At 36.8% G+C, this 25,734-nt stretch overlaps 1 protein-coding gene across 1 annotated transcript; it reads left to right on the forward strand.

Moving 5' to 3' along the window:
- The first annotated feature begins 496 nt into the window (after nt 1–496).
- Nucleotides 497–25,279, forward strand: LOC131059759 (phytochrome-associated serine/threonine-protein phosphatase). Its single transcript, XM_057992799.2, has 10 exons — nt 497–794; nt 3,373–3,519; nt 3,654–3,721; nt 10,638–10,695; nt 23,823–23,933; nt 24,226–24,276; nt 24,388–24,531; nt 24,654–24,749; nt 24,889–24,960; nt 25,041–25,279. The coding sequence occupies exons 1-10, from the start codon at nt 714–716 to the stop codon at nt 25,122–25,124; spliced, it is 912 nt and encodes a 303-aa protein (XP_057848782.1). The 5' UTR covers nt 497–713; the 3' UTR covers nt 25,125–25,279.
- The last annotated feature ends 455 nt before the right edge of the window (nt 25,280–25,734 follow it).

Below are 25,734 nucleotides of genomic sequence, written 5' to 3' on the forward strand. Positions count from 1 at the left end.
ACATCAATGACAACAATGATAGTATTCACACAAGTTTGACACAACAAAGTGCGACCACTTGTTTAAATTAAATAGAAATAAATAAATGTAAGCTCAAGATGTTATTACTTCCTTATCATTAATAAATATTTAAACAAAAATACAAAAATATTTTTAAAAATATAATAGATATAAGATAAGTGATTTTGTATATCATACATTAGATTTTTTACAACATAAAAAAAATTCATATCACAATCATCTATTTATTAAATTATATAATTAAAATTTATTTGATAATAATTCTTTTAATCTCTATCATGAATTAGACATTTTTTTAATATTGTAAAAAAATTGATCTCACTAGCATCTAAATACCTACAATATAGACTTAATCATTTAACTTCATCTAGTCTTAGAAAAGACTTGTATAGGAGTAAAGAAAAAACTAAAAACAAGAAATACAAATAAGATTCAAATTACCGAGAGCAATTTTAATATATATTAATATCCTACATGAAGTAAAGAGTAAAGAGGCCAGATAGGCCCTAGCTAGCCAATTTTCTCATCGCTTTTGCTCCTTCAGACGGGGGAAGAGCATTTTGAACGCTTCTCAGACTGTTCGCAAGTAATCGAAGAGCCAGGATTCGAATCCTGGTTGGTGAAAAAGTTGCAGTTACTTTTCTTTTTCATCTGTTTTCCCTTGGGGCCGGTAGATCTGGAAATCCATAATAATGGAGTTGGATTTATGGATCGAGAGGGTAAAAGGCGGGGATCATCTCACAGAGGATGACCTCAAGCTTCTCTGCGAATACGTGAGTGTTATAATTATTCATTTTTCTTTCTTATTTAGTATAATTATCAAAATGCTATATTTTTTTGAGACTCGAAAATAAACCCTATTACTTTATAAGTAAGCTTGCGAAGTTTCCCTTTGTCAAATAAATTTTGCTGTCGTATTTTAGCTTTAATGATTTTCTTTTCCTTGAGTTACCGACGGTGTTAGTTAACTAGGGCAGGACATTAATTAACACGAGGGCTTGGCTTAGTGTGTTTTCTTTCTTTGTATGATTGCAGTGAATTTTGAATGCAGAGAGTTTCACTCTTATTTTTCTTTGTTTAGTTGTTTGTACTGGATTCATGAATTCTTATCTTTCTTAGCACTCATTGAGTCCGATTTAGGCTGTGAAGATACTTTTTGGATTGCGAAATGACTGCAATCAATGCATTTTAGATAGATTTGGTGCCGTCTTATCACTCGTCAAGAACATTGGGTAGTAAACTAAACAATTTTGATTGCTAGCTAAAATATTTCAGACCAGGATGTGTTGTTAGAATGTGAAAATTTTAGCAGTGTAGGACTATCTAGACCATTTGTTTTCCCTTCATACCGATAAGATAGTTACGAAACAGCCAATTGTTGAAATCATCTCATTTGGGTTGATCTGTAAGAAATCATTACACCAGGAAACTATGCTGGAGACCACAACCAATTTTTTAATATAAATTATAGAGGGTTGTATTGGGGCTCTCAACCGCACTCAGAAATGGACATACAAAGATACTTGTAAATTGTAAAACGAAGAACAAACCTAGATTACCCAATACAAACAAGAACATATGAACAACCACCAAAACTAATACATAACACTGCAAATAAAAAATTTCCAAAGCCAAAATTTAAAGAACAGAGCTAAACTTCCATAAAAATCCCCCTTGGTCTAAGGGAAAGTAGGCTATCTGACGTTCATGCTTCCTTTTTGTTCTCTTTCATTTTTTAATGCTGCTACAAGGTTTTACATTTTGCATTGAATGAATACCTCCATGGTAGTCTGAAAATACTTGATTTGATGAGAGATCTTGGAGCAAACTTCCAAACACCTGCTCTTGCAATCCGTTTTACTATCAGCCTGCCCCTGTGCACCTTTCTCAACTGAGCTCACTTTCTTCTTACATACTGTCACCTCACAATCTACCATGCTAACACCTGTTTCAGCAACCACCTCCTTTGATGGAATAATGTTCCAGGCTCCTCATTTGTGCTATCAACTAGCCTATCCATGCTTGGAACTTCTTCAAGCTCTATCCTGCGAGCTAGAAAACAACTGGAGTTTCTCCACACAAAAATTCACATTCAGGGCTCCTTTTATTTTTGTACCCATTTTTTCAAAACCATGCCAAATTGTGAGGGAGCTTTTGCAGAAGCAGCAAATTGGTAGCTTTTTGCTCTGCTCTGTTGCATTTGAAACATCATAGTGACATACCTTCATAGTCCATGCATTGGATCCAGGACGCTAAAGAGAATTGGATGTTGAGAGCATGAAGGATTGGCTTGGACACATCAACATATACACAGGCTCTTGCAGACTTGTTTGACAAATTATTCTGGTCCAAGTCCAATCTTACAAGCTCTCCTATCCTTTCGGAGAGAAGCTGGATCACTTTGGCTTTTCTACAAACAAGTGAGAGATTGTAGAATGAATTCAAATCAGATTCTCTGAGAAAGTAACTCAACCAAGATAAAAAATGTTTCCCCAGGACAAAGCCACAAACCTGATTTGCCACTAAACCATGGGCCATTATCCCAGACAAATCATGTTCTGTTGCAGATTTGAAGGACAAAAGAAAGATACCATGCTCCAGAAAGGATATTGAGGGTAAAGCAATATTTGGTCATTGTTTACTTTTCCACCTAAAATGTTTAGCTTCATCCATAGGTTTTCTTGCATACTTCCCTATGAAAGAAAGATCCTCCTACTGAAGATACTTATAATGACATTCATCCAAGAGAATAACAACTGAAGGAGGGACATCTATATAAAAGGGAATGCTGCCCAGAAATAGGCTGGAAGCCTTGTCCGGGGCAGCAGGAAAAGCCTTGTCCGGGGCAGCAGGAATATCTTAAATACTGTTACAGTTTGCATTCTTTATCTCTGAAGCCTTTTGTAGGAATGGGAGGGGGGCCATGCTTTCCCATTATAAGCAATGACAAGCAATACTAATCATTGCATTCATGAAAGACATGTTGCCAGTGGATTTTCAACTATAAACATTTGAAGGAAACTCCCATAGAAAGGGGGTAAGAAGGGGCCGTTGCACTCATAGACAAGCACAGACACCAAACCTCTTGGACATTCAAGCCTTATGGCCACGACCATCACTTATTAGATGCATTGAAAAATATGGATTGTCTCAGCTGATTTTGTTGGTACCTGAGAAACTCCAACAGATAGGGAACCCACACATTTGCAGTACCTTTCAAATAATTTGCATGGGGACTCTCGAAAAGGTTGACTTCCTTTTCTAGTCTACATCTAAGACCAAACAGAATTAAATCTGGCGAGTGTTGGATTTTTTTTCTTTTTTAAATCATAGATTGTTTTCATGGTACAGGTCAAAGAAATATTGGTGGAGGAATCAAATGTACAACCTGTCAATAGTCCAGTGACTGTTTGTGGAGATATACATGGTCAATTCCATGATCTGATGAAACTTTTCCATACAGGAGGTCATGTGCCAGAGACAAATTATATTTTTATGGTGAGTGATTTTTTCAGTTTTGATGTATCTGTGAACTACCTAAATAGTGTAATAGTTGACAGAATTGTTCTATATCGTTTTTGGTTTGTCATTTTATCCAGTCTACAAGATTAGCTTGTGTGGAATCTTTGCAGGGAGATTTTGTTGATAGAGGATACAACAGCCTTGAAGTATTCACAATTCTTTTATTATTGAAAGCAAGGTATATTCTAAGTGTCAAATCATAATTTTAAAAACGTGCTGTGTTTTTTTCTCACTAGAGATGCATGAAAGTATTCTTTTAAAATAAGAAAAACTAAATTTAGCACATGTGTTTTGCTTGGAGCAAGTTATATTTAAAAATAGACATTTGACAGTAATATCATATCATATCCAATGTTTGAACTTTGACAACCTCTGTAATTGTCCTTTCTATTTACATTTATTCTCCAGCAATTGGACATTGTATAAGTTTTCATATACTGAAGTCTTTGATATTACTTTTTGAGACAACGACATGGAGCTGCCAACAAGTAAAGTAGAACAAAGTTTTCTGCTTTTTAGTTTGTTCATGATTGAATGGGATCCCCCTTTGTGTGAGGCCTAGTTGTGTTTCCAAAATTTAAATACTGACTGTTGAAGGGATGTGCACAATCAGTTCATCACAGTCAATGTGTGAAAGATCTTGTATTGTCTTCTTGCCTCTCATTACACAGAGAGGCATAACTACAGTGGCAGCTCGGGACGAACGGCCTGAGCACGTTAAAAAATAATGTTAATAAAACAATTAAATAGCCGACCAATGAAAATAATATCATAAATCATTTTCCCAATTAAAAAAATAAAAAAGAAAATTAAACAAGTAGAGCAAAATTTAAGAATTACGCAGCGGAATTCACAAATTACAAACTATTTGGAGTGTAAAAACAAAATTTAAAGGTTACTTAATTTTTTATTTTTATTTATTAAATAGTTATTTTTTTACTTTAAAATTATTTTATTTTAATTTAATTTTATTGTTTTTTTTTGTTTTTTTAAGCAAGTTCTGCCTAGGGGGCAATACCCATTCTATTTCCAAAAGAAAAAACTTTACAAAGGGTGAAGGAGATGCCACTTCAAATACAAACATCCATATGGGATCAGTTATAAAGATACTTGATCCCATTACCTATTACCATCAGCCTATTTCCTACTCCTTCTGGAAAGAGGTCATTATTTTCCTGAAGGAAAGCTGCAAACCTTTCCATACTGTTTTCCTTCATTATGCCAACCTTGAAAATGGACCAAGCCTTTTGCATCTTCTTCTTTTTCCCCATTGACTACAAACTGAAGTAACCCAACATGCACCCATCTGCTGGAATGGAGACTATCCCATCCAAAGCTCTCATCACCTCCAGGTAAATCCCTTCCTCCATCGTCCTACGCAGAATGCCATTTGCCGACAGAGCATGTCCCAACACTTGAATAATCGGTCGGAACAAGTCTTCCATCAGCCTTCCGTCGTGGACATGTCCCCCAGACCAGTAATCAGGTCCCAAAATATCAACCACAGTCTCTTTCTCCTGTTCATTTGCTTTTTTGAAATGTCTTTCCACCTGCTCCTCGGGCGATTCCTCCAAGCCAACCACCTGGCTGCACTTACAGACAATGCCCAAATGCTCTGCCATTTTCTTTTCTGCTAAAACTAGGCCGAACGACAGTCCATAAATAGACCTCTCCATCGCCTGTGCGTCAACTGCACCCAAATCAATAATGCTTGGGACAATCAGACTGTCAGTCTCCTTGTACCCAAGCTTATTTACTTATGTAAATAATGCTTGGGACAATCGGACTGTCAGTCTCCTTGTACCCAAGCTTATTTACTTCTGTAAAAGGCCAAGCAAATATGAAATCTTTGAAAGTACAACTACGGACCGTGTGATTCTGCAACATTCTTAAAAGCCAATCCCAACATTGAGTTGAAAATTTGCACCCGTATAAGAGGTGATCAACTGTTTCTTCCTCTTCCTTGCATAGATAACATCTGCTAGGCCCAGAAATACCAATTGTTTATAGTGTGTCACTTGTCAGTATCCTTCCATGAAGCACAATCCATAAGAATGCACCAGCTTTTGGGAGTACCCTTTTATCCCAACAAAGGGTCGCTGGCTAATTACTGTCTTTTTGTCTCCTTCTTTGCAATTCATAGCCCAAACTTACCTTGTAGTTACCTGATTTTGCCGCATTCCATATTAGTGTGTCCTCATTCGAGATGTAAACCTTCCTGCCTTTTAAAATCTCTGCCAGTTTTAAACAGTTACCCATGTTCCATAATCCAACCATTTTCCAAATAATCGGCTCTTTCTGGGAGTCAAATAGCTCGAAATAGTCTGCCACAAACATACCTACTTTTGCCTCCACCTGATTGATCCAGTCTTGATCTTCCATCACTTCTGCCAATGTCTCCTCCCCACACCAAGAATCTCTCCAAAACTTAGCCTTTTTCCCATCACCAATCTTCCATGTAAGGTGTTCTGTAATTATTTTCCTACTCTCCCAAATAAACTCCAAATTGATGAACCTCTTGTGGTGTTTGCCATAGTAAATATTCTTTCTGGCTCATTCGTATCCAGATACTTATTTGCCATCAGTCTACACCATCCCTTGTGGGGATATTTATACATTTTCCAAGCCAATTTAGCACCAAGTGCCAAATTCTGAAGGCTCATTTTTCTCAATCCCGCCCCACCATCTTCCTTTAACAAACATGTCGTGTCCCAATGGATTAAGGGAATTTTTTTCTCCTCTTTATGACCTTCCCTAATGAATTTTTTCAGCATCCCATCTAGAGCAGTAGCCGCCCTGCTAGACAGTCTGTAACAAGACATGAAATAGGTTGGGACAATCGAGAGTACTGACCTAATCATTTGTAATCTCCCGGCTTGAGTCAACCATTTATTTTTCCAAGAGGTCGATTTTGTTTGGCACTTGTTTATCACCTCTTCCCAAATTTTAGTGTCAACTCTCCCAGCAAACAATGGCACCCCTAAATATTTTATTGGAAAACAACCTTGACCATAGTCCAAGATGCTCATGATCTTCAATTGTGTCCTTTTATTTGAATTTAAGAATTATATCATCGATTTTTGTTTATTCATACTCTGACCAGAGCATTCCTCATAATCATCTAGCACCTTTTTAATAATTGGAGCTTCTCTTTCTGAAGCTTCTCCAAATAATATTGTCATCCGCAAACTGCGAATGAGACACAGGTTCCATATTCCTATTGATAGAAATACCTTTCCAAGCCCCCTGACCAACTCTATATTTGATACTCCTTCCAAGTACTTCTACCATTAACACAAACAAAAATGGTGACAAGGAATCTCCTTGTCTTAACCCGTTAGTAGCCTCGAAAAAACCGCTAACAGTGCCGTTGACAATCACAGAGTAATTGACAGATGAAACACAATGTTTTATACAATCCAACCACCTTTGCTTAAAACCAAATTTATTGAGAACCTCAAAAAGAAAATTCCAAGATACCCGATCATATGCTTTGCTCACATCTAGCTTAATGATCATACCTTTAGCTTTTGAATTATGCATTGTATGAATGGTCTCCGCTGCCATGATGATACCGTCCGTAATCTCTCGCCCCGGGGTAAAGCCATGCTGCTCCGGCAAGATGATCTTCATCAGAATTGGTTTGAGCCTATTCACCATCGACTTGGAAATGATTTTATATATAGAATTGCATGAGGATATGGGTCTGTAATCTGTCATTGAGATACAGTCCTGTTTCTTTGGAATGAGGGCAATGTTAGTATGACTGATTTCTTTTACAAATCTCCCCCGTTTTCTAAAATCCTCCACCACTTTGAAGATGTCGTCGCCCATAAATCCCCAACATTTTTGGAAACACTCCATAGTAATTCCATCCGGACCAGGGGCTTTGTTTGGATGCATGTCGAACACTGCTTTCCTCACCTCATCTTTAGTAAAAGGACTGAGCAGATGTTTGTTATCCTCATCAGAGATTTCTTGCTGAATGACATCCACCATCTGAGCCGACTGAATATTTTTCCCTCCATTGTCATTGCCCAACAATATTTTGAAATTATTAACTGCTAACTCTTCTATAGCCTCAAAGGAAGAATGAAATGTGCCATTTTGATCCATGACAGTATCAATTCTGTTTTTGCCACGCTTTGTCTTGACCGACGCATGAAAGAATTTTGTATTTGCATCTCCTTCTTTGATCCAGAGTTCTCTAGATTTGTCTCTCCAAAATATTTCTTCTCTTAGTAAAACCTCTGCCAACTCCTCCTTTAGCGCTTTTTCTCTTCGGAATGTGTCATTGGTCATACCCCTTAAAATGGTGTCCGAATTTATTTGCAAAAGTTCTTCAATTCGGCTTTTTTCTTCAAAAATGTTTTTGAAGCACTCTCTATTCCACCTTTTGATTTTTTCCTTCAAAAACTTCATTCATTTTACAAAGCAAAAGCTAGGGGTACCCCTGAAAATATTACTTTCTTTCCACCACCATTCAAGATTGGGCAGAAACTCCCCATCTCTCCACCACATACTTAGGAATTTGAAGCTACTCATCCTCTTAGGTTTACCTTCACTCAATTTTAATTCCACAGGGAAATGATCGGATAGTGAAATAGGGAGAATGCAAGCCCTCCGCTTGGAAGGAAGACTCCATCCAATATTCTCCAATAAAGTGCCCATCCAATCTTTCAGAAATATTTGCAAAGTTTACTCTTCTATTGGTCCATGTGTATCGGCCATTTTTGGGTATGACATCCACTAAATGATTTCGCGCAACAAAGTCTTTGAAATCATCCATCACCTTATTAGTCATCCTCAGGCCCCCCTTTTTCTCATCCAAATCCAATAAGGCATTAAAATCCCCTGCCACAACAACCTTGTCTCTCACTAAATCCTTAATCTTGTTTGTAAGAATATTCCATAACTTTGTCTTCTTTGCAGTATTTGATGGCCCATATACATTAATTAATGGAAACTCTAAATTATCCCTCATGCTATATATATTACATATCATCCAATTCTCTGCTTTCTCAGAGAGATTTACTTTCACACTATCTGGCTTGCACAAGATACCTAGCCCACCTGCAGTACCATTGGCCTCTTGAAAAACACCTTCCCAATCTCTACAATATTTTAAAAAGCCTTCAGCGTTGTCTATGTTAAGTTTAGTTTCCTGCATCACTATGATTTCACTTGTGCTCCTGCTTAACGCTCGTTTGACCAAGCGTCTTTTGTCAGAGGCCGAGAGGCCCCTGACATTCCAAGTAGTTATTTTCATGACTCACCAAGGGAGACAGATCCTCCCTTGGCATTTTTCATAAACTCAATGACACTCACTATCCCTTTCTCTTTGGCTCTGGCCTCTCTCACTTGCCTATTGGTCCTCCTTCCACGTGCTCCTTTGGCTTTCCCTAACAGAGCATTCGCAGATTGGCTGATACATCTTTGATCCACATTGTCTAATTCATCTACTGACTTGAATTCTTCTTCCGATCCCATATCATACTCAATCTCAGTATCTGACGAACCCTTAAAGAGAGGCATATGCAAGGAAGTATTATCTAATCCGGTAGAACTCGATGCACCCATTAAGGCCAGGCTCCGCCTCCATTTGTCCATCTTTTGAATTGTCAGCCTCCAAAACTTGGTTCTTTGGAGAAAGATCCACCGGAAAGACATTGAAAGCTTCATTATTCAGTTTTGACACACTATCTCCCTTGTTCGAGTAATCTTTGAGTATAACCGCTTGTAAAGGTTGAGTTTCCATCTTATTCCAAACTTTCTTCACTTTTTTGGGTGGGCCACCTCTTCCTCTTCTGACAAACATCCTTCAATTCACCACCGAATGAAGGCGACTGCCACACCTAGAGCATGGAGAGATGACCTTTTCAATTTCTACTTGCTGCCTCCATTCTCCTGTTGTGGTCGAAAGAATTATCTGTGTTGGTATTCTTTGAACCGCAGTGATTCGCAATCTGGCGAATTTGTAAATGCTGTTTTCAATATTCTGCTCATCTACTTCTAATAGAGTGCCCAAGGATCTTCCAATTTTTTCTAGCACCACATCATCCCAATATTCAATCGGAAGCTTATACAGCCGAATCCAAACCGGACTGTCATATACCGCTAAGGAAGTAGGGTCGAAATTCGGGGACCAGGGCTGTAAATAGATTGGATTGCAATTAACAAACCAATTTTCTTGACTTGAAATCCGACATCTTACAGATTCCTGAGCAAATACAACCACAAAAAAACCTTTTGGAATATATTTAACCACATTGTCCTCACCCCAATTTTTGAAAACCCAGTTGTTGATTTCCATTCGGGACATTTTAGGGCCAATTATCCTTGCAATAACTGCAAAATCCTCCCACAAAGCTTTCTCTACCGAGATTTCCATAGACAAATCAATGATAAATTCACCATTACCCCCTGAAAGTCCTGCTGCAGCCGGTCCTTCCTGGTTTCCCTCCTGCGATTCTTCATCTCCTCCATCTACCTTCCCCATTTTTTGTTGTGTGGATGTTCTTTGGAATTGACTGATCACCTTTTTTATTCGTTGTCCCTTTGCTTCAGAGTGTTGGTATTGGCTTTTTGCAAATTGAATTGGTCTGCAACATTATGTGGGGATATCCAGTCCCAGTTTTATTTTATTGTTTGTTTTACATTTATTTAAAGATAAATTTTAATTATATGTAAATTTTTTATTTTACTTATGAAAGAATCACCATTCATTATTTTAATATTTTGGTATACTTATGTTTCATTTTATTTTGAAAAGTGTCATACGTAATATAAAAATGATTTTATTCACTTAAAAGTTATTTTTTTCAAATATATACCAACTTTTTTCTATTTTTTATTTGATAGATTCACACCATTACACTTAACACTCCATTGTAGTTATGTTAATATATCTAAAAGACGTTGATAGATATCAGTCTCAAGGCACCTATGTTGAAATTGTTACTGAGAATAGGTAGGCATCTTGAGACTGATATCTCTCGGTGTCATTTAGATAGATGATATCTATGTTAGTTGTATTTCAATTAGATCTTTTATGCAAGGTTTTGAATGCTCATGACTTTGTTTTTTGTTGACAGATACCCAGCCCATATAACTCTTTTGCGAGGGAACCATGAAAGTAGGCAGATAACTCAGGTATGCCTTTTGTTAATGATTTGTTATTCAAATGAAGCTAGGAGTTGCTAGATGTAAAATCCAGAGACCTACTGCAAAATGAAATATGCATCTTCAATTTAGATTCTATCAATAAGATTAACTTAAATAGTATACATTTGTATTTGTTTGAAACTAATATATATTTTAAATTATGAGATCTTTAAGTTCCTGCGTGGAAATTTCGAGGTGCAGTTTTGTAGTTGTGTATGTGGTTCAAAAAGATATCTAGATGGACATAAATTTGAGCTTTTCTAATGTGAGCCAGATGATGCATATTCTGCTTTTCTAAATCAGCAAAGTTTGGAATTACTAGTTTCTTGAATGTTCTGGCTTCTTGCAATAGTATTTGCTCCCTCATTCCAGTATTTTCAAGTGACATTACTAACTAGGATATGTGTATGTTAAGATTTGCAAGGTGTATAACCTACAACTTAAGGAAGAGAATTCTTACTATCAGAAACCTCTAATGGTTTTATATAAAAGGTCATTACTAAAAATTGATATAAGCCACATATCTGGTTACAGATTTGTTGATGTGTATTTTGTACACTATCAAACACAGAATAAAATACCCAAGGGTACCTTATCCTCTCTTGAGTAAAGCCTCTGAATGCTGAAGATATCGCGAAAAGGATCAATCAGGGTGACTTCAAGGTTCTTCGCTGTAGGATCTCTATGTGTGGATAAGCACCAGTGGTCGTTGTGAATGCTGTTTCTTCAAGGGGTCTTACGCAGTTTGAAAGCTAGTCTGTGTTGCTCTAACTCGACTGCAGGAACAAGATTTTTTCTAATACTAACAAATTCTCAAAAAAGATCAAAAGATAGGGTTTGCAAGAGATGAATTCTTATTTAATCCTAAGAATGACTCAATGTAGGCTAGACTTGATAAGATTCTACCAATTTCAGTATTGCCAAGGAATTACAACTCTACTGGAATTGATGCGATCTTCTAAGGTGATTAGTGATTTTCAAATCATCCAGAATTATGGATACTACCATAAAGATACATATCAATAGTTCAACAATGATTGAAGGTTCAAGCAATCTAAATATCTCCAGTTGACCACACAAGGCGTCCTTACAATCAGTAAGAAGCTAGTGGTTTGGAATGTGAATCTCACCAAAGATCAAGCACAACACTTAGTCCTTCAAACTTAAATACTACTTCGACTGAGAATGATTCAAGAAAGTAAACAACCATGAAGATAGCCACAAGAATTGCAATAAAACACCATAACTTAAATATTTTATTGATCTCCTAGCCAAAATAGACAACAATTGTTCGAAATTCTCTCTTCACTACTCAATCTTGCTACAAAATAACTTTCTCTCTAAGCTCTCTAATCTCTTTCTCTAAAATCTAATCTGATCTCATCTTCTAATGACAAAATGAAAATGAGTGAGGGTATATATAGCATCCTCAATTACAATGAACGACCCAGATTGAAAGAAGATCAATGGCTGAGATTCTGACACCTAAACCCTAATTAGGGTTTGTTACAAAAAGTTCCCCTTTTAGATGAACATTATTAAATGCATAGCCAAATATTTAATTGGCACAAAAGTCGAGGAAACATAGACCAATGATAATTAAGATGCCACATCATCCTATAACAACCTTTCTTCTAGAACCCTGTTCCCTTTCCAATGCTCTTTCTTAGCATATGCAACGAATCTAGACACAATTCCTTCAACCTTAGCAATGGGAATCTCAGGAAGATTCTTCATTCGTTCCTCCAAGTAAATAACCTGATCAAAGGCAGTGAGAAGAGCCGCTTCCCATCCAGGTTCGAGTTCTTTGATCTTCTCAATGAACATTAGAGCCCGTTGTTCATTTGTGATGACATTCTCATCTTTGCAAAAGATGACCTTGATTCTATCTTCCAACTCTTGGATGTCCACATCTGTTTCAATCTCGATTCGTTGGCCAAGGATGGTACACAATACTTCAAACACTTTATCCTGAATCGGATGGATGACACCTTCAACTTGACTGCATTTGGTGTTGATGTCTTCGAAAAGAACCTCTTTCATCTGGAGTAGAGTTGACCACTGAAGTAGGTTATGAGTTCCTCCATCCATTATCTTTTCCTGTGCTAGGATCTTCCTTGGTGTTTGCCTGATTACTTGCAAAACGGGAATGATAACATCTCTAGTGTGAGCAAAAGCGGCTACAGTTATCATTAGATTGTGGATGATCTCAAGGACCTGAATAGCTCGATGGATTGTCTTCATCATTCTTGTTGCAAATTCAACAACTACCGTGTGGGATTTGTCAATCCAAGAGCTCATAAGCTGAACCAAGCTCTTGACTCTTTCTGCTTCGCCAACCGATTCGAGAGGAAGTGCTTGCACAGGAGATATTGCTGGATCCTGACGTCTCAAGGGCTGATTGAGATGACTAAAATAGCCTCTCCAAGCACCTCTCTCTCTCTCAAGCTTCCTATTCTTTTCCATTTCTTCTTTAAGTTTGCCCTTAAGTGCTTCAAATGAATCGGTTGCCTCATCCATCGCCTGTTCAGAAGTGAGTGGACCAAGCTCAAATGTTTCCAGATCATACTCATCTGCAAGAATTTCATTTTCATACTTGTCCACTACTGGTGTAGCTATCTGCAATTTCCTGAATCCCGTCTCATCCCTTATCACTTTGGACATCTTGGTGGCCTTCTTCTTTTCCGTTACTTCTTGAGAATTTCCTATAAGGCTCTCTAAGTCAATTACATCCTCTTCTTCTTCAATCACAATCACCCTTATCAGTCTCTCCTTCAACCAATCTGGGATGGCGGATCTTGTCTCTCTAACTTGTATTTCTTTAAGCAAGGGTTCATCTTCTCGGAGAGGAGATGTCGCTTCATCATCATTTCCCTGATCCTCCTGTAGCTCATCAATTTGTAGAGGTTGACTTGATGAATGTTGAGGTGTTTGTCCCTTCTCTAGCTTATCATTCTGTACCATGGATTCCATAGATTCATCAATCTTAGGTACTATCTTCTCTTGACCTTCACCTTGACTTGCCTTCTTTCCATGTCGAGAAGATGTGCCTGATGGGCGATCTCGATTGGCCTCTTGCTTCTTCTTAGAAGATTCTCTTTTCTCAGGGCTTTCTTTTCTCTTTGCGCCTCTAGGATGAGAGGTATCTTCACTTACGCTTGCTCTTCCTTCTTCTGGTCTTTCTTCCAAAGTAAAAGTCATTGGTATGTTCTGCTCTCTTAACTTCTGATGTTGTACATCCACCCATCTGCGAGTACATGACAAAACAGGAGCCATCAAAGCTCTCAAATCCAAAATCTCAGGCTCGTTCCAATCTATCTTCACTCTCTTATCTTCTTTGTCATAGGATGATTGGAGATGTCTGCCATTGTCCTGAGCTTGATCGGCTACTCTGTAAACTTTGCATTTTCTGATGAAATCTAAAGGCAATCTGGAATGCATCTTTCTTTTAACTTCTAAATCATTTGAGAGATTCATCCAAAAGTCTTCCACCTGAAACTCATGTCCGTACTTCCTAGCAATTGTCTCCTCCATATAACCATACCGATCAAAATTCTCCCGTGGGGCAAAGAAGGTGAATGAATACCAGGCTAATTCCTTCTCTGCATCCTCTGAAGCTTGAATATTAGGACATACCTCAACTGAATTTCCCAATATGATAGGCATGGGAACTCCATTTCCATGCTTGTGTCTGGATATCTTCGCACAAGCTACCAATTGTCTGGTTACCTCAAGTAGCACTACTCTATCTGTCGGATATCTTGGCAACATGTAGGGAGGTGAAGGACATCCCTGAACTCTGATGTATGTAAACTTTTGAAACTGGATGAACCAAGCACCATACCTCTTCACAAGCCCTTGTGCATCCGGAGATAGTCGATTGTGAATCCCGCCTTGCAATATCCTAGTGATGTTCATCGTGAAGGTATCATTGACTAACTTGTAGTCACTTCTAGGTGGATGATGCAGATGAACATAAGAGTCACAAACTCTCACTTCTCCGGGTCCTCTTCCGATCACCTCTGTGAGGTAGCCTTGCATACTCGAAACTCCTGATCAAGGCATATATGACGTATGAGCTCATGTGGAACGACTTGGTAGGCCTTAGTCTTCTCAACTGCACATCCAGGCTATTGCTAATCATTCTGGCCCAATGAATCGTTCCTTTTCCTTGGACAATCACTTGAATGATGAAGAACATCCACTTTTCGAAGTAGGCGGCTTGAGGAGCCCCTGTAACTCGATTGAGCAAAGTTATCAAATCTCTGTACTCCTCTTGGAAATCAATCCTATGCGGTGTATTGGGAATCTTGTTCAGGCGAGGACGACTTTTGAGCAACCAATTCTTGTTGATGAGGTTCAAACAGGGGTCAGGATCATCTTCATACATTGACCTGGCTACTTCTAAACTTTTGTAAATCATATCTTTATGCTCTGGAAGATGAAGAGCCTCACTTATAGCCTCCTCTGAAAGGTAAGCTAAAGTGTTTCCTTCCTTGGACACGATCGATCTCGATTGTGAGTCATAATGGCGGGCACACTCGATCATCAGCTCATGACACTGGACTGCTGGAGGGAATCCTGCTGCCATGATGATGCCACTTTCAATTATTCTCTTCGCGACAGGTGATGGCTCGCCAATGTAGGGGACCTCTCGAAACTTCTTCACACTGAAGTTTCCCAAGTTGGTATCTCCGATATTACTCCATTTGGACACGATCCTGGTCTCCAATTCTTCGTTCTTCTGATCCTCTTTGATGAGGGCTGGATGACTAGTGGATGCTTCTGTCTTTGGAGTTGCCATCTTGACACCTACACAACATTTCACAATTAATAATATACCTTGAAGCGTAGAAATATAGAGTGAAAAGGAAGATTTAATTAGGAAACTTCATGATAAATCCTAAGTTATCATTTCCTAATTAATTACGCAATACTTGGATTTTTCAAAATGTTCAAAATTCAAATCTTCAAAATGGTATTAAGATGATTTCACCATACTTCCTCTTGAGTATTAAACTCTAAGAAATGATGCAAAAATAGATGAATTTCGCTAGGCAAAATGTAGATCTAAGCTCTCCCTTGGATAAAATGCGCCTCCTTTAGCCTTCAAAAGAATCAACTCCACTTCCTTCTAGTCTCCAACGCTTGAAATAAATTCGCTTCAAGCAAACCAGATTTCGCACCCCCAATTGGCTCTCTAAATTCGCTCTTAAGGCAATGATTGAATGATTTGAATTGTGAAAAAACACCTCCAATATATAGAGCGCTCACCCCTTTGCTCCCTCTAGGCTGACTTAGCAAAAAAAGAGGTTAAAAATAAATAAATTTCCAAAAAAGGGGGCCCGACTTGGAAAAATAAGTGAAAATAAGGCCTTGTGCGCTCTATATTTAATTTTAATTTAATAAAAATTTATTTTAAATGCCTTCACAATAAAAGTTCGATTTTTTTTAGGCTTAAAATCAATTAAATGCCAAAATTTAATGTCAATTTAATCTTAATTTTCCACATGCCTTCAAATTAGCAATTTTAGCGGCCTAATGCAATTTGGAGAATATTAATTTTTTAAAACAAGGCTTAATGAGATTTCATGAGGATTTCGCCCTGGACCCTCTCTGAGGGTCAGGAGCGACTTTTGATTTTTAGCCTTGAATATTCCACATTTCAACTTGAAAATCTCCTGGAGGGTAAATTGATATCCCGTTAACGTGTTGCACTTCAAATTTGACATTTTTTATGAGGAAAAATAGGTGAAAATGCAAATTTCGCTCTGGACCTTCACTGAGGGTCAGGAGCGATTTTTGATTTTTTGCTCAAGCTTAGCACTTTTCAACCTCCAAAACTTCTTCAAGATGTTTCAACTAGGTCCTTTCACGGAATTGCAAACTTAGCCCTATCCAATTTTGGAGAAAAGGTGTGTTTTTGAAGTTTCTCGCTGTGGGCCCTCTCTGAGGGTCAGGAGCGATTTTTTGATTTTGAGCTTGATTCTCCATCATTTTTCATTAAAACTTTGTTCATCATTTGGCAATGTCCTTCCTTAATCCACTCCAACCAAATTCGCTTTGGTGTCGCAAGGTAAAATGAGGATTTTCAACAATATCGCTATGGGCCCTCTCTGAGGGTCTAGAGCGATTTTTCGCTGTGGGCCTTTATTGAGGGTCAGGAGCGATTTTTCATTTTTTGACCAAATTCATCAAGTTTTAAAGGCAAAATAATATTCATCCTGCTCTTGGAGGTCTTTTCTCCTTGTCCAAACCTTGCCTTAGCACCATTTTGAAGAAAACATGCATTTTTTGAAAATCTTGCTGTGGGCCTTCACTGAGGGTCAGGAGCGATTTTTTGGTTCTAGGCAAATTCCTTCATCTTTTGATCTTCAAATCACCTCCAAGGCATAACACATCACGTCCTCCTCCTGTCCAAGCAAGTTTTTATCTCAATTCTTCAAACAAAGGAGAGAAAACTGGAAAATCGCTATGGGCCCTCTCTGAGGGTCCGGAGTGATTTTTGTAATTGCCTTCAAAATATTGATTCTCAACGATTTCTTTTCACTTCAAGGCTTTTCAAACATCGTTTCTAACCCATGCCTAACCTTAGCTTTCCTCAAACTTGGATGAAAATTTCCCATTTTAAGTTTCTCGCTGTGGGCCCTCTTTGAGGGTCCGGAGCGATTTCTCGCTGTGGGCCCTCTCTAAGGGTCAGGAGCGATTTTTTCATTTTGGGCTGATTTCTCCTTGTGTTGATCCTCCAAATTATTTTCAACGGATAGAACATGCTTTCCTTCATCCCCTCCAATCATAAAATCACTTTGATCTTGCAAGAATAATGCATATTTGAAAATCTCGCTGTGGACCCTCTCTGAGGGTTAGGAGCGATTTTTGCCACCTGGACCAAAATGTTTCACTTTTCATCTAAAAATCACTTTGCCAAGGGAGATATCGTCTTGTTCTTTGCTATGAATAAAAATTCATGTCCAAGAAAGGTCCAAAAATGTGCACACAAAGAAAATCGCTGCAGGCCCTCTCTGAGGGTCAGGAGCGATTTTTCCTTTCCTGGGCAAAATTCACCATCTTTCATGTCTCCAAACCTTCCAAAGCATCAAGTCATGTTCAATCATCCTTCCACGAGACCTTGCACAAAGCAAATTAGAAAAGTCAGTGACAAATATGACTTAAACATCATTTTCACCCTGGGCCTTCACTGAGGGTCAGGAGATTTTACCCTTTTTGGCCAAACTGCTTCAAATTTAAGTCTCAAACTGCTTCACAAGGCAAAGTCAGGTTCTTTTCAAGGTCAGGAACCAGTTAGCAAGTTCATCAAAAACAAGAAATTGTACTCCGGATAAATTTCGCCTTGGGCCCTCTCTGAGGGTCAGGAGTGATTTGTCTGTTTTAGGCATCATCTTGCTTCAAAAATTTGGTCAAAACTCACCAAGGCAAGAACACACAATTTCACCTTCAAAAATGCTAACACTTAGTCAAAATTGGATTTTACCCTAAAAAACCTTTATTAGACCTAACCTGAGACCTATTTGACTCTCCTGAAAGACCTACCTTATTTCAATCACCTCAATCTTCGGGAGGATACTTAACAATTTTCAAAATTTGACTGGACTCAGCTTGAATAACATCCAAAAGAAACTCCTAAGGCTTAGCCCTGGCCCAGACAGATAACTCACTCACTCAAAACCCTAAAAGCAGAGAGAAGAACAAGCAGAGAGAAGCAAAAAACGAAGCGAAAAGAGGGGGTCCCCATTTTAATGGGGCGATGTGTGAAATGGTCACAACAAGATTGCAACAATCTTGTGAGCAATGCATGGCCATTCTAAATGCCTCCAGTCACCCTGACCATGAGGCTTTGAAATAACCTGACTCATTTGTAAGTGGCTCATACATAGATCATACATTAAACCACGGATACTTGTATATAAAAAAATTAAACATGCAAATATATATTTATTAATGAATATCATTCATGTCATCATGATAGCTAAACCAATTTAATTTAGAGAGTGCCCATAGTACATACGATAATTTCACAGCACTTATACCAGGGGGAAAGTCTTATTGTCAAATAGCTCGTTCCTTCCTATGAAAAAAGTATCTTATTTCGCTATGTTATCAATTCAATAGCCCATTACCATAACACATCACTTAATTAATTGGCCAATTTTATAATGCAGACAAGGGCTGAGGGCCTCAAGTTGGGCAACCGATCTGAGCAGCTTTACATAAATTATGAACAGCAGCAATGAATTACAGTAGCTCATAATTTATGAGATCAAAATAACAGCAATTTAATAATTCTGAACCCAAACTTACTGTATAACAAAGTACTCAAGAAAATTCAAATCTCAGAATTTTGACTACAACTTCACTTGCAGATGCTCACCCCAAAGCAGAAGCTTTACGACAACCCAGGGTATCACGAAGACCAGTGTGACTGTCTTTAGTTTCTTGAATTTTTACTAATATTTATTACTGGGTCATCCTTGAATTGCTCCTTCAAGGATCTGTTTGTAATTTTTTACAAGGACATATAAGGTAACCTAGCAAGATAACTGTTGTCAGACAGATTTCCAGTTTTGGTAAAAGATGCCATCTGTCACATAAAAGATCAACTGAGAATAGGGATTGATCACAAATAGGAATGTCCACTAGAGGTGCAGTCAGGAAATGCAGGTTGTAACCATCCAGGCCAAGGAAAAGCATCAGTCAATGACTGCTATGGCTTTATTGATGTTGCCCAGTAAGGAGGAATACATGCTTGGACCCAGCAGAAGAGCTGCCATGATGCATACTTGTTTTGCCAGAAGGTTATGTGGGCCACAGCGGCAGCCTGTAGATAAATTCCCAGCATCAAGGGAATTCAATCAGCCAAAAGTAGACAAGACAATACGTGTGCTCCATCAGCAGGTAAGGAAACTGCCTGTCATAAGGGATACAAGCAATGGGCAACATTTTGATTTGTATCCTCTTGACTTAACAAATCAAATGTTCTTTCAAGAAGCTTTAACTTGCTCCTATTGTGATTTGTAGATGTCCTTGAGGTTGATTTTGGATGCAATGGAGCTCCATATATACTTAGAGCCAACCTTTGATTTGATGCTTGAACACAATTATTAGCTAAATCTGGCTTTTTTTGATATTTTGCAATTTTTGCAGGTGACAGCCTTTTCTTTGAATGATCATCAACATTTGGACTGGGACATATAGTACACCATGTTTCTGTTACGTGGCAAAGGTGCCCACGAACTTTAGTATAAGAACCTCCATAATCTTTTAGGCACTAATGACAATGTCCATTTGTAACCTCCACCTTGTTGAATTTTGTCAAGATACCTTGTTGAATTTTGTCAAGAATGGTGACATTTCCACAATGGAGATCTATGATCTGGTTTGATCCACTTTTTAGTGTTTTGATTTGTTGACATCAAACAGTGATGATGCCATGATTAATATCCTACAAATATCTAAATTTTAATAAAATATAAATAATTATATATTGATTTAACAGTCTAACTCCAAAAATTTATATTATATATTTAATATTTATTATTTTAACTTAACAAAAAAAATACAAACTAGGAACCTTCAATTAAATTCACAATAACTTTCACATTTAATTTGAAATTAATTTAAAAATAAAATAATGTTAATACAAAGGGAAGTTGCCTCTGAAATGTTTTTCTTGTGGTAGAATTGGACATCATGCTTCTATTTGCACTTACAGAGAAGACTATAAGAGGCTGGATGATGATGAGAAGAAAGATAAGTTTAGAAGACGCAACTTTAACAAGAAATAAAAAAATTAATCATATTTAAAAATGCCCTCGTTATTAAAATTTTTGGAAATGCAGCGAGGTACTGGAAAATACAAAGGTAGGTTGCCTTTGAAATATTTTTCTTGTGGTAGAATTAGACATTATGCTTCTAATTGCACTTACAAAGAAGACTATAATAGACCGGATGATGATGAGAAGAAAACTAAGTTTAGAAGATGCAACTTTAACAAGAAATACAAAAAATAATCATATTTAAAAATGCCTTCCCATAGAGCAGCCATTACAAAAGTATGCTAAGCATGTTATGGATTTTCTCTTTATGCATATGACTCCTTGAAGCCACTTTCATATATCAAAAAAATTTATTGTGACTTATATCGTAACACATAATAGTTCAAAATGTTTGAATTAAAATAATAATGGTAATTTTATTGCAAATATGATTGAATTTAATAATAGTACATACGCGACCAAATTTATTATTTTGATTTATATTTATTTTCTTCATTATAATTTTTAATATTTGATTAAAGATTTAAAAAACTAAATGTTTTATTTTATAAGTTTAAATTGTTAAATTTTTTATATTTATTTTTTTATTTTTAATTAATATTAACATTATTTTTTTAAAAAATTAATTTCAACTTAAATGTGAAAGTTATTGTGAATTTAATTATAGGTTCCTAGTTTGTATTTTTTTTTTGTAAAGTTAAAATAATAAATTATTAATCCCATCTCTACCCTCGTTGGTAATATAGTATTAATAATTTAACTTAGTAAATTTAGTATTAATAATTACTAAATTATTCATCCCATCTCTACCTTATTATTGATTGTCATTAACTTAGTATTAAATTATTCATCCCATCTCTACCTCGTTTAGTTGATTGCCATTTAGTATGCGTATCTCTCTACCTCTCTCTCTCTCACCCTCAAACCCTTGCGAGGGGTGCTACTCTCAACCTCGTTTTGGTGTTGCCCCCAAACTCCCATTAAACTGTAAGTCTAAGCAAGTAATAGGCTAGTGATGAATCATGGTCATAAAAATCTACATGATACATATCATTTGTTGCAAATCTCTGCATATTCATAGTTAAAAAAATATTATGGCGGCTGCATCATCCAAGACCTACCTTAGATGCCTTCATAGGAGGGATGTAGGCTCCTCTGAGCCATAGACTTCTAGTTTTTGTTTGGATATTTTTTTAGAACATTTGATGTCATGGATTTCATATTCCACTAGTTTTGTATACATTTGACTATATTTATATATCTAAGTGTGCTATTTCCTTCAATTTGTGTTTATACTTGTGTGATCGAGGTATACTTGTGTATGTGATAAAATTAGCTTCTATTTGATGATGTTATAGTGTCTTTAATGCTTATTTAATAAAGGGTGCATGAAATAAGTTTTAAATCCTAAAAATTTCTCTAAATTTCTTGGATTCTCACTTGCCGAGCCTTTGTTGAGTCTACGTCAAGTCGGAGTCTCGTTTCTATGATCTTATCTCTTTCACTTATAGGATAACTTGGTTCAAAGATAGTGGTTACCTAGGATAGGGATGATGACATGGATGATATTGAGTCAAACGTAGATGAAGAAATGTTGGAAAGATGGAGTGTATGAGGGAGCTTGAGATTTAGGTGGTGACAAGGAAACATCATGGATGAAGGAAGCCAATAGTTAGCTAGTGGCAAATAAACATGCATGTGAGAGATCAAGATTGAGGTCGTGATGAGGGAACATAAGCTTAGGAGGTTCATGTTTCTGATTCTTGTACCCTTGACATTGTGTTGCTCCTAGAATACTTGATGTTTCTTCTTCTTTGCATGGCATTTCAAATGAAAATACAATGGCAGAATCCACTATATCTGTTGCAAAGTCTCACTTAATACTTACAAACCTTGCTCCTTAGCTAAATTCTAATGGCATCCAAATCAATCGTGGTGGTTACTTGGAAAATCTTCACCAGTGATGTTGAGAAATCTACCCATGTGACTGATTTTGTAATGTAACAGCTATGGGTGGTGGTTACCTATTTATTACCAAGGTATGGCATTTCACATCTTTCACCTCAGCTGATAAACATTGATGTCAATGTTGGTAAGCAGCTTAAACTGTTAAAGTATATATCAACTCCATCTTTTTTATGTTCTTTGCATTCCTTGGACCAAATGGCAAAGAACAACTTTTAGAATACACAAATCTAGGATTCTACTATGTGTGTAGGAGAACAACTAAAGGATGCGATGAAATGAAACACGAGGAAAACTGCATCAATACAAAAGAAAAAACAAATAATGTGGAGTATACTGACATGGGTACTTGTTTACTAACTCAGAATCAGTTAAAATGTGATTCCAAATGTGCAATTTTTTTTGGTGTCTTCTCTACTCACTCAAAACTACTTTATAACACATGGAGAATGGGCTTTATGGGGTCTACCTTGAAACTGCTTTAATAAAGAACTGGCGATATAATGTGATGTTTTTAGCATTGTTTATTATTTATTGATTTTGATTTGTGGTGGTAATTGACGTCTTGACTGTAATGACCAACTACTCAAATTTGCCCCATATATTTTTTTATATACTCTTAGTTACACAGTTGACTCCACTTATTGACTTTGTGCCTATGATTTGATTATCATGACTGCATATTGGACACCAAGTAGATCAAATATCAATCAATGAAAACATTACAAGATACTGGAAAAAAGTCTTCACTGATTAGTGATTACTCTTTTCTGCAGCCATTTTCTTTGCTTGTAACAAAGTATAAATGGAGTGAATGGCCTTTTTTCAGAAGTGATGCTATCTGAAATTTACTAGAAGATTTCAGCTCAGTAAGCAACCTAGTATATTTATCTGTTTCGATAATTCTATCATCACATTGTGCTGCTTATTCATATTGAATGGTAGCAGATCCTTTGAAATGATGTTAATTCAAGTAGCTGCAAATTGAAGAATTTTGGTTTGGTTTGTTCTTTTAGTGAGGCATTTAATAATTATTGAGTCCCAAGGTATATGGTAGGGTCTTTGTGTCAATGCTTTTTAAATGTTGAATACAGAATTAGCGATACAACCTTTTATGTTTTTAATGCTTTCAGACATATGTCTTCAGTTCTCTCATTGGACATTTTTAAAATTTTTTTTTGAGTTAAATCTCCAAAGTATGCTTAGGGATCTTTTGATATCATGTTTTTGTTTGTTAAAAAATGCACGTTGAAGAAAATCTATTAAGTCATAATCTGGTGGAATTGTATTTGTTAAGGTTGTCTAGTTTGAGGTCTTTACTTCCAAGGTCTTATAGATTCCTCTCTTGTGCTTCAGGTGTATGGATTCTATGATGAGTGCCAGCGGAAGTATGGGAATGCAAATGCATGGCGATTTTGTACTGATGTATTTGATTACCTCACATTATCAGCAATCATTGATAGAAGGGTAAGTTAAAGCTTTTAAGCTATATCATTTTCTAAAATTTGCCAGAAATCCAAGTGCTAAGCATGTAATGTAATGGTCAGTTTCAAGTGTTGAAAACACATAAATTTATAATCTAATGGTTGTTTTACCATTATCTTATTATATCACATAGTCTATCACGGTTTGTCAGAATGCATAGATTTTGTATATGTTCGATCTTCCAAGACGACTGGAGGTGGCTGTGTGTATATATGTGAAGCAGAATAGTTTTGTTTCTTGAACATAATCCCATTCCATTGGCTATTAAAATTAGGTCCTTTGTGTTCATGGAGGGCTTTCACCTGACTTACGAGCAATTGATCAGGTCAGCAGCAAGGTTTTTCAGACAAGCACTTGTGATTTTAGAATTGGAAGGAAAGATTTGAATGTAAGGGCCAATATTTTTGATCTGATATATTTGTGTTCTTATTTGCAGATTAGAGTCATTGACAGACATTGTGAAATACCACATGAAGGGCCCTTTTGTGATTTGATGTGGAGTGACCCAGAAGATATTGAAACCTGGGCAGTTAGTCCTCGTGGTGCTGGATGGCTTTTTGGGTCTAGAGTAACTTCTGAGGTAAGCAGAATCATTATTTTTCTGACAGAATGTAGGATTAAGTCTCAAGATATTGGTATAATTTTGTTAGTGTTTCATTTAAACTGGCAAATAGTCTTTTAAAAACCTTCTTGGATCCACAGTTCAACCACATCAATGACTTGGAGCTTGTCTGTAGAGCACATCAACTGGTGCAAGAAGGTCTTAAGTACATGTTTGAAGACAAAGGTTTAGTGACGGTAGGCAAATGAAAATGCAATAAATCTAACTCTACATTTATTTTGCATACTATTTGTATGCATGAATTGGATCAATGTTTTTTATTCTAAATTTCATTACTACTTGAATGTGGATCACTAATCATTCACAAATTGTCAGGTTTGGTCTGCCCCAAATTATTGCTACCGTTGTGGCAATGTAGCTTCAATTTTGAGCTTCAATGAAAACATGGTATGGTTGAGCTATTTTATTTGGTATGCTTAATTTTTCATTGATTTATTAATAGGCAACTGAGAGCCATTTAAATGCAGGAGAGAGATGTGAAATTCTTTACCGAAACTGAGGAGAATAACTCTATGATGGGAGCCCGAACTGCGGGTTCATATTTTTTGTAGAAAATATTTAAATATGCTTCATGATTCATGACTTTTGTAACTTGTAATATAGATGAATGGGGGTCATGTCTCTGTGTATTGTAATACTTTGCAAATTTTTATGGATTGTTGTTATGATAATATAAATATTTGATAGCCAGATGGTCGTTTGATTCTACATATCTTTAAGCTGGCTTGGTTAATTCTGTGAGGTAACTTTCAAAATGCTGGTTCTTAATCTTGATTCAAAACCAGTATGTGGAATATCCTCTAATGCAGAATGGCAAATTTGACATCCATTGTATAAGATAAAATGCAGGTCATACTAACAGCATTAAAATCCATTGATTTCTTTCATTTCTCGAAATCTATTTGCATCTTTAGACCTCATTTTTATTGATGCTTTTGTATAAAGTTAAGGATGCAACGGGTTAAGTAGTCATCAACTGTAGCTTTTTAGGTGATACCCTCTGCTCTACTTGTGGCAGTTTGTATCCCATCCTTGAACAGTTTGTATCCTTGCACATCGTCCTTATACTATTTTGCACAAAACATATAATATGAGTTGCACGAGGCTGGGATAATGTGGACGAGGAGCAATTTTTCTTATTACGTAGAGAAAATAGAAGTT

Source organism: Cryptomeria japonica, chromosome 3 (assembly GCF_030272615.1).
Source record: "Cryptomeria japonica chromosome 3, Sugi_1.0, whole genome shotgun sequence".
Taxonomy (NCBI): Eukaryota; Viridiplantae; Streptophyta; class Pinopsida; order Cupressales; family Cupressaceae; genus Cryptomeria; species Cryptomeria japonica.

Excerpts from the sequence above, each read along its gene's own strand:
- LOC131059759 (XM_057992799.2), top strand. The coding sequence starts at position 714 with ATGGAGTTGGATTTATGGATCGAGAGGGTAAAAGGCGGGGATCATCTC. Across the intron at positions 10,696-23,822 it reads AAAGTAGGCAGATAACTCAG|GTGTATGGATTCTATGATGA; the intron begins GTATGCCTTTTG and ends CTTGTGCTTCAG. Across the intron at positions 24,961-25,040 it reads TGAGCTTCAATGAAAACATG|GAGAGAGATGTGAAATTCTT; the intron begins GTATGGTTGAGC and ends ATTTAAATGCAG.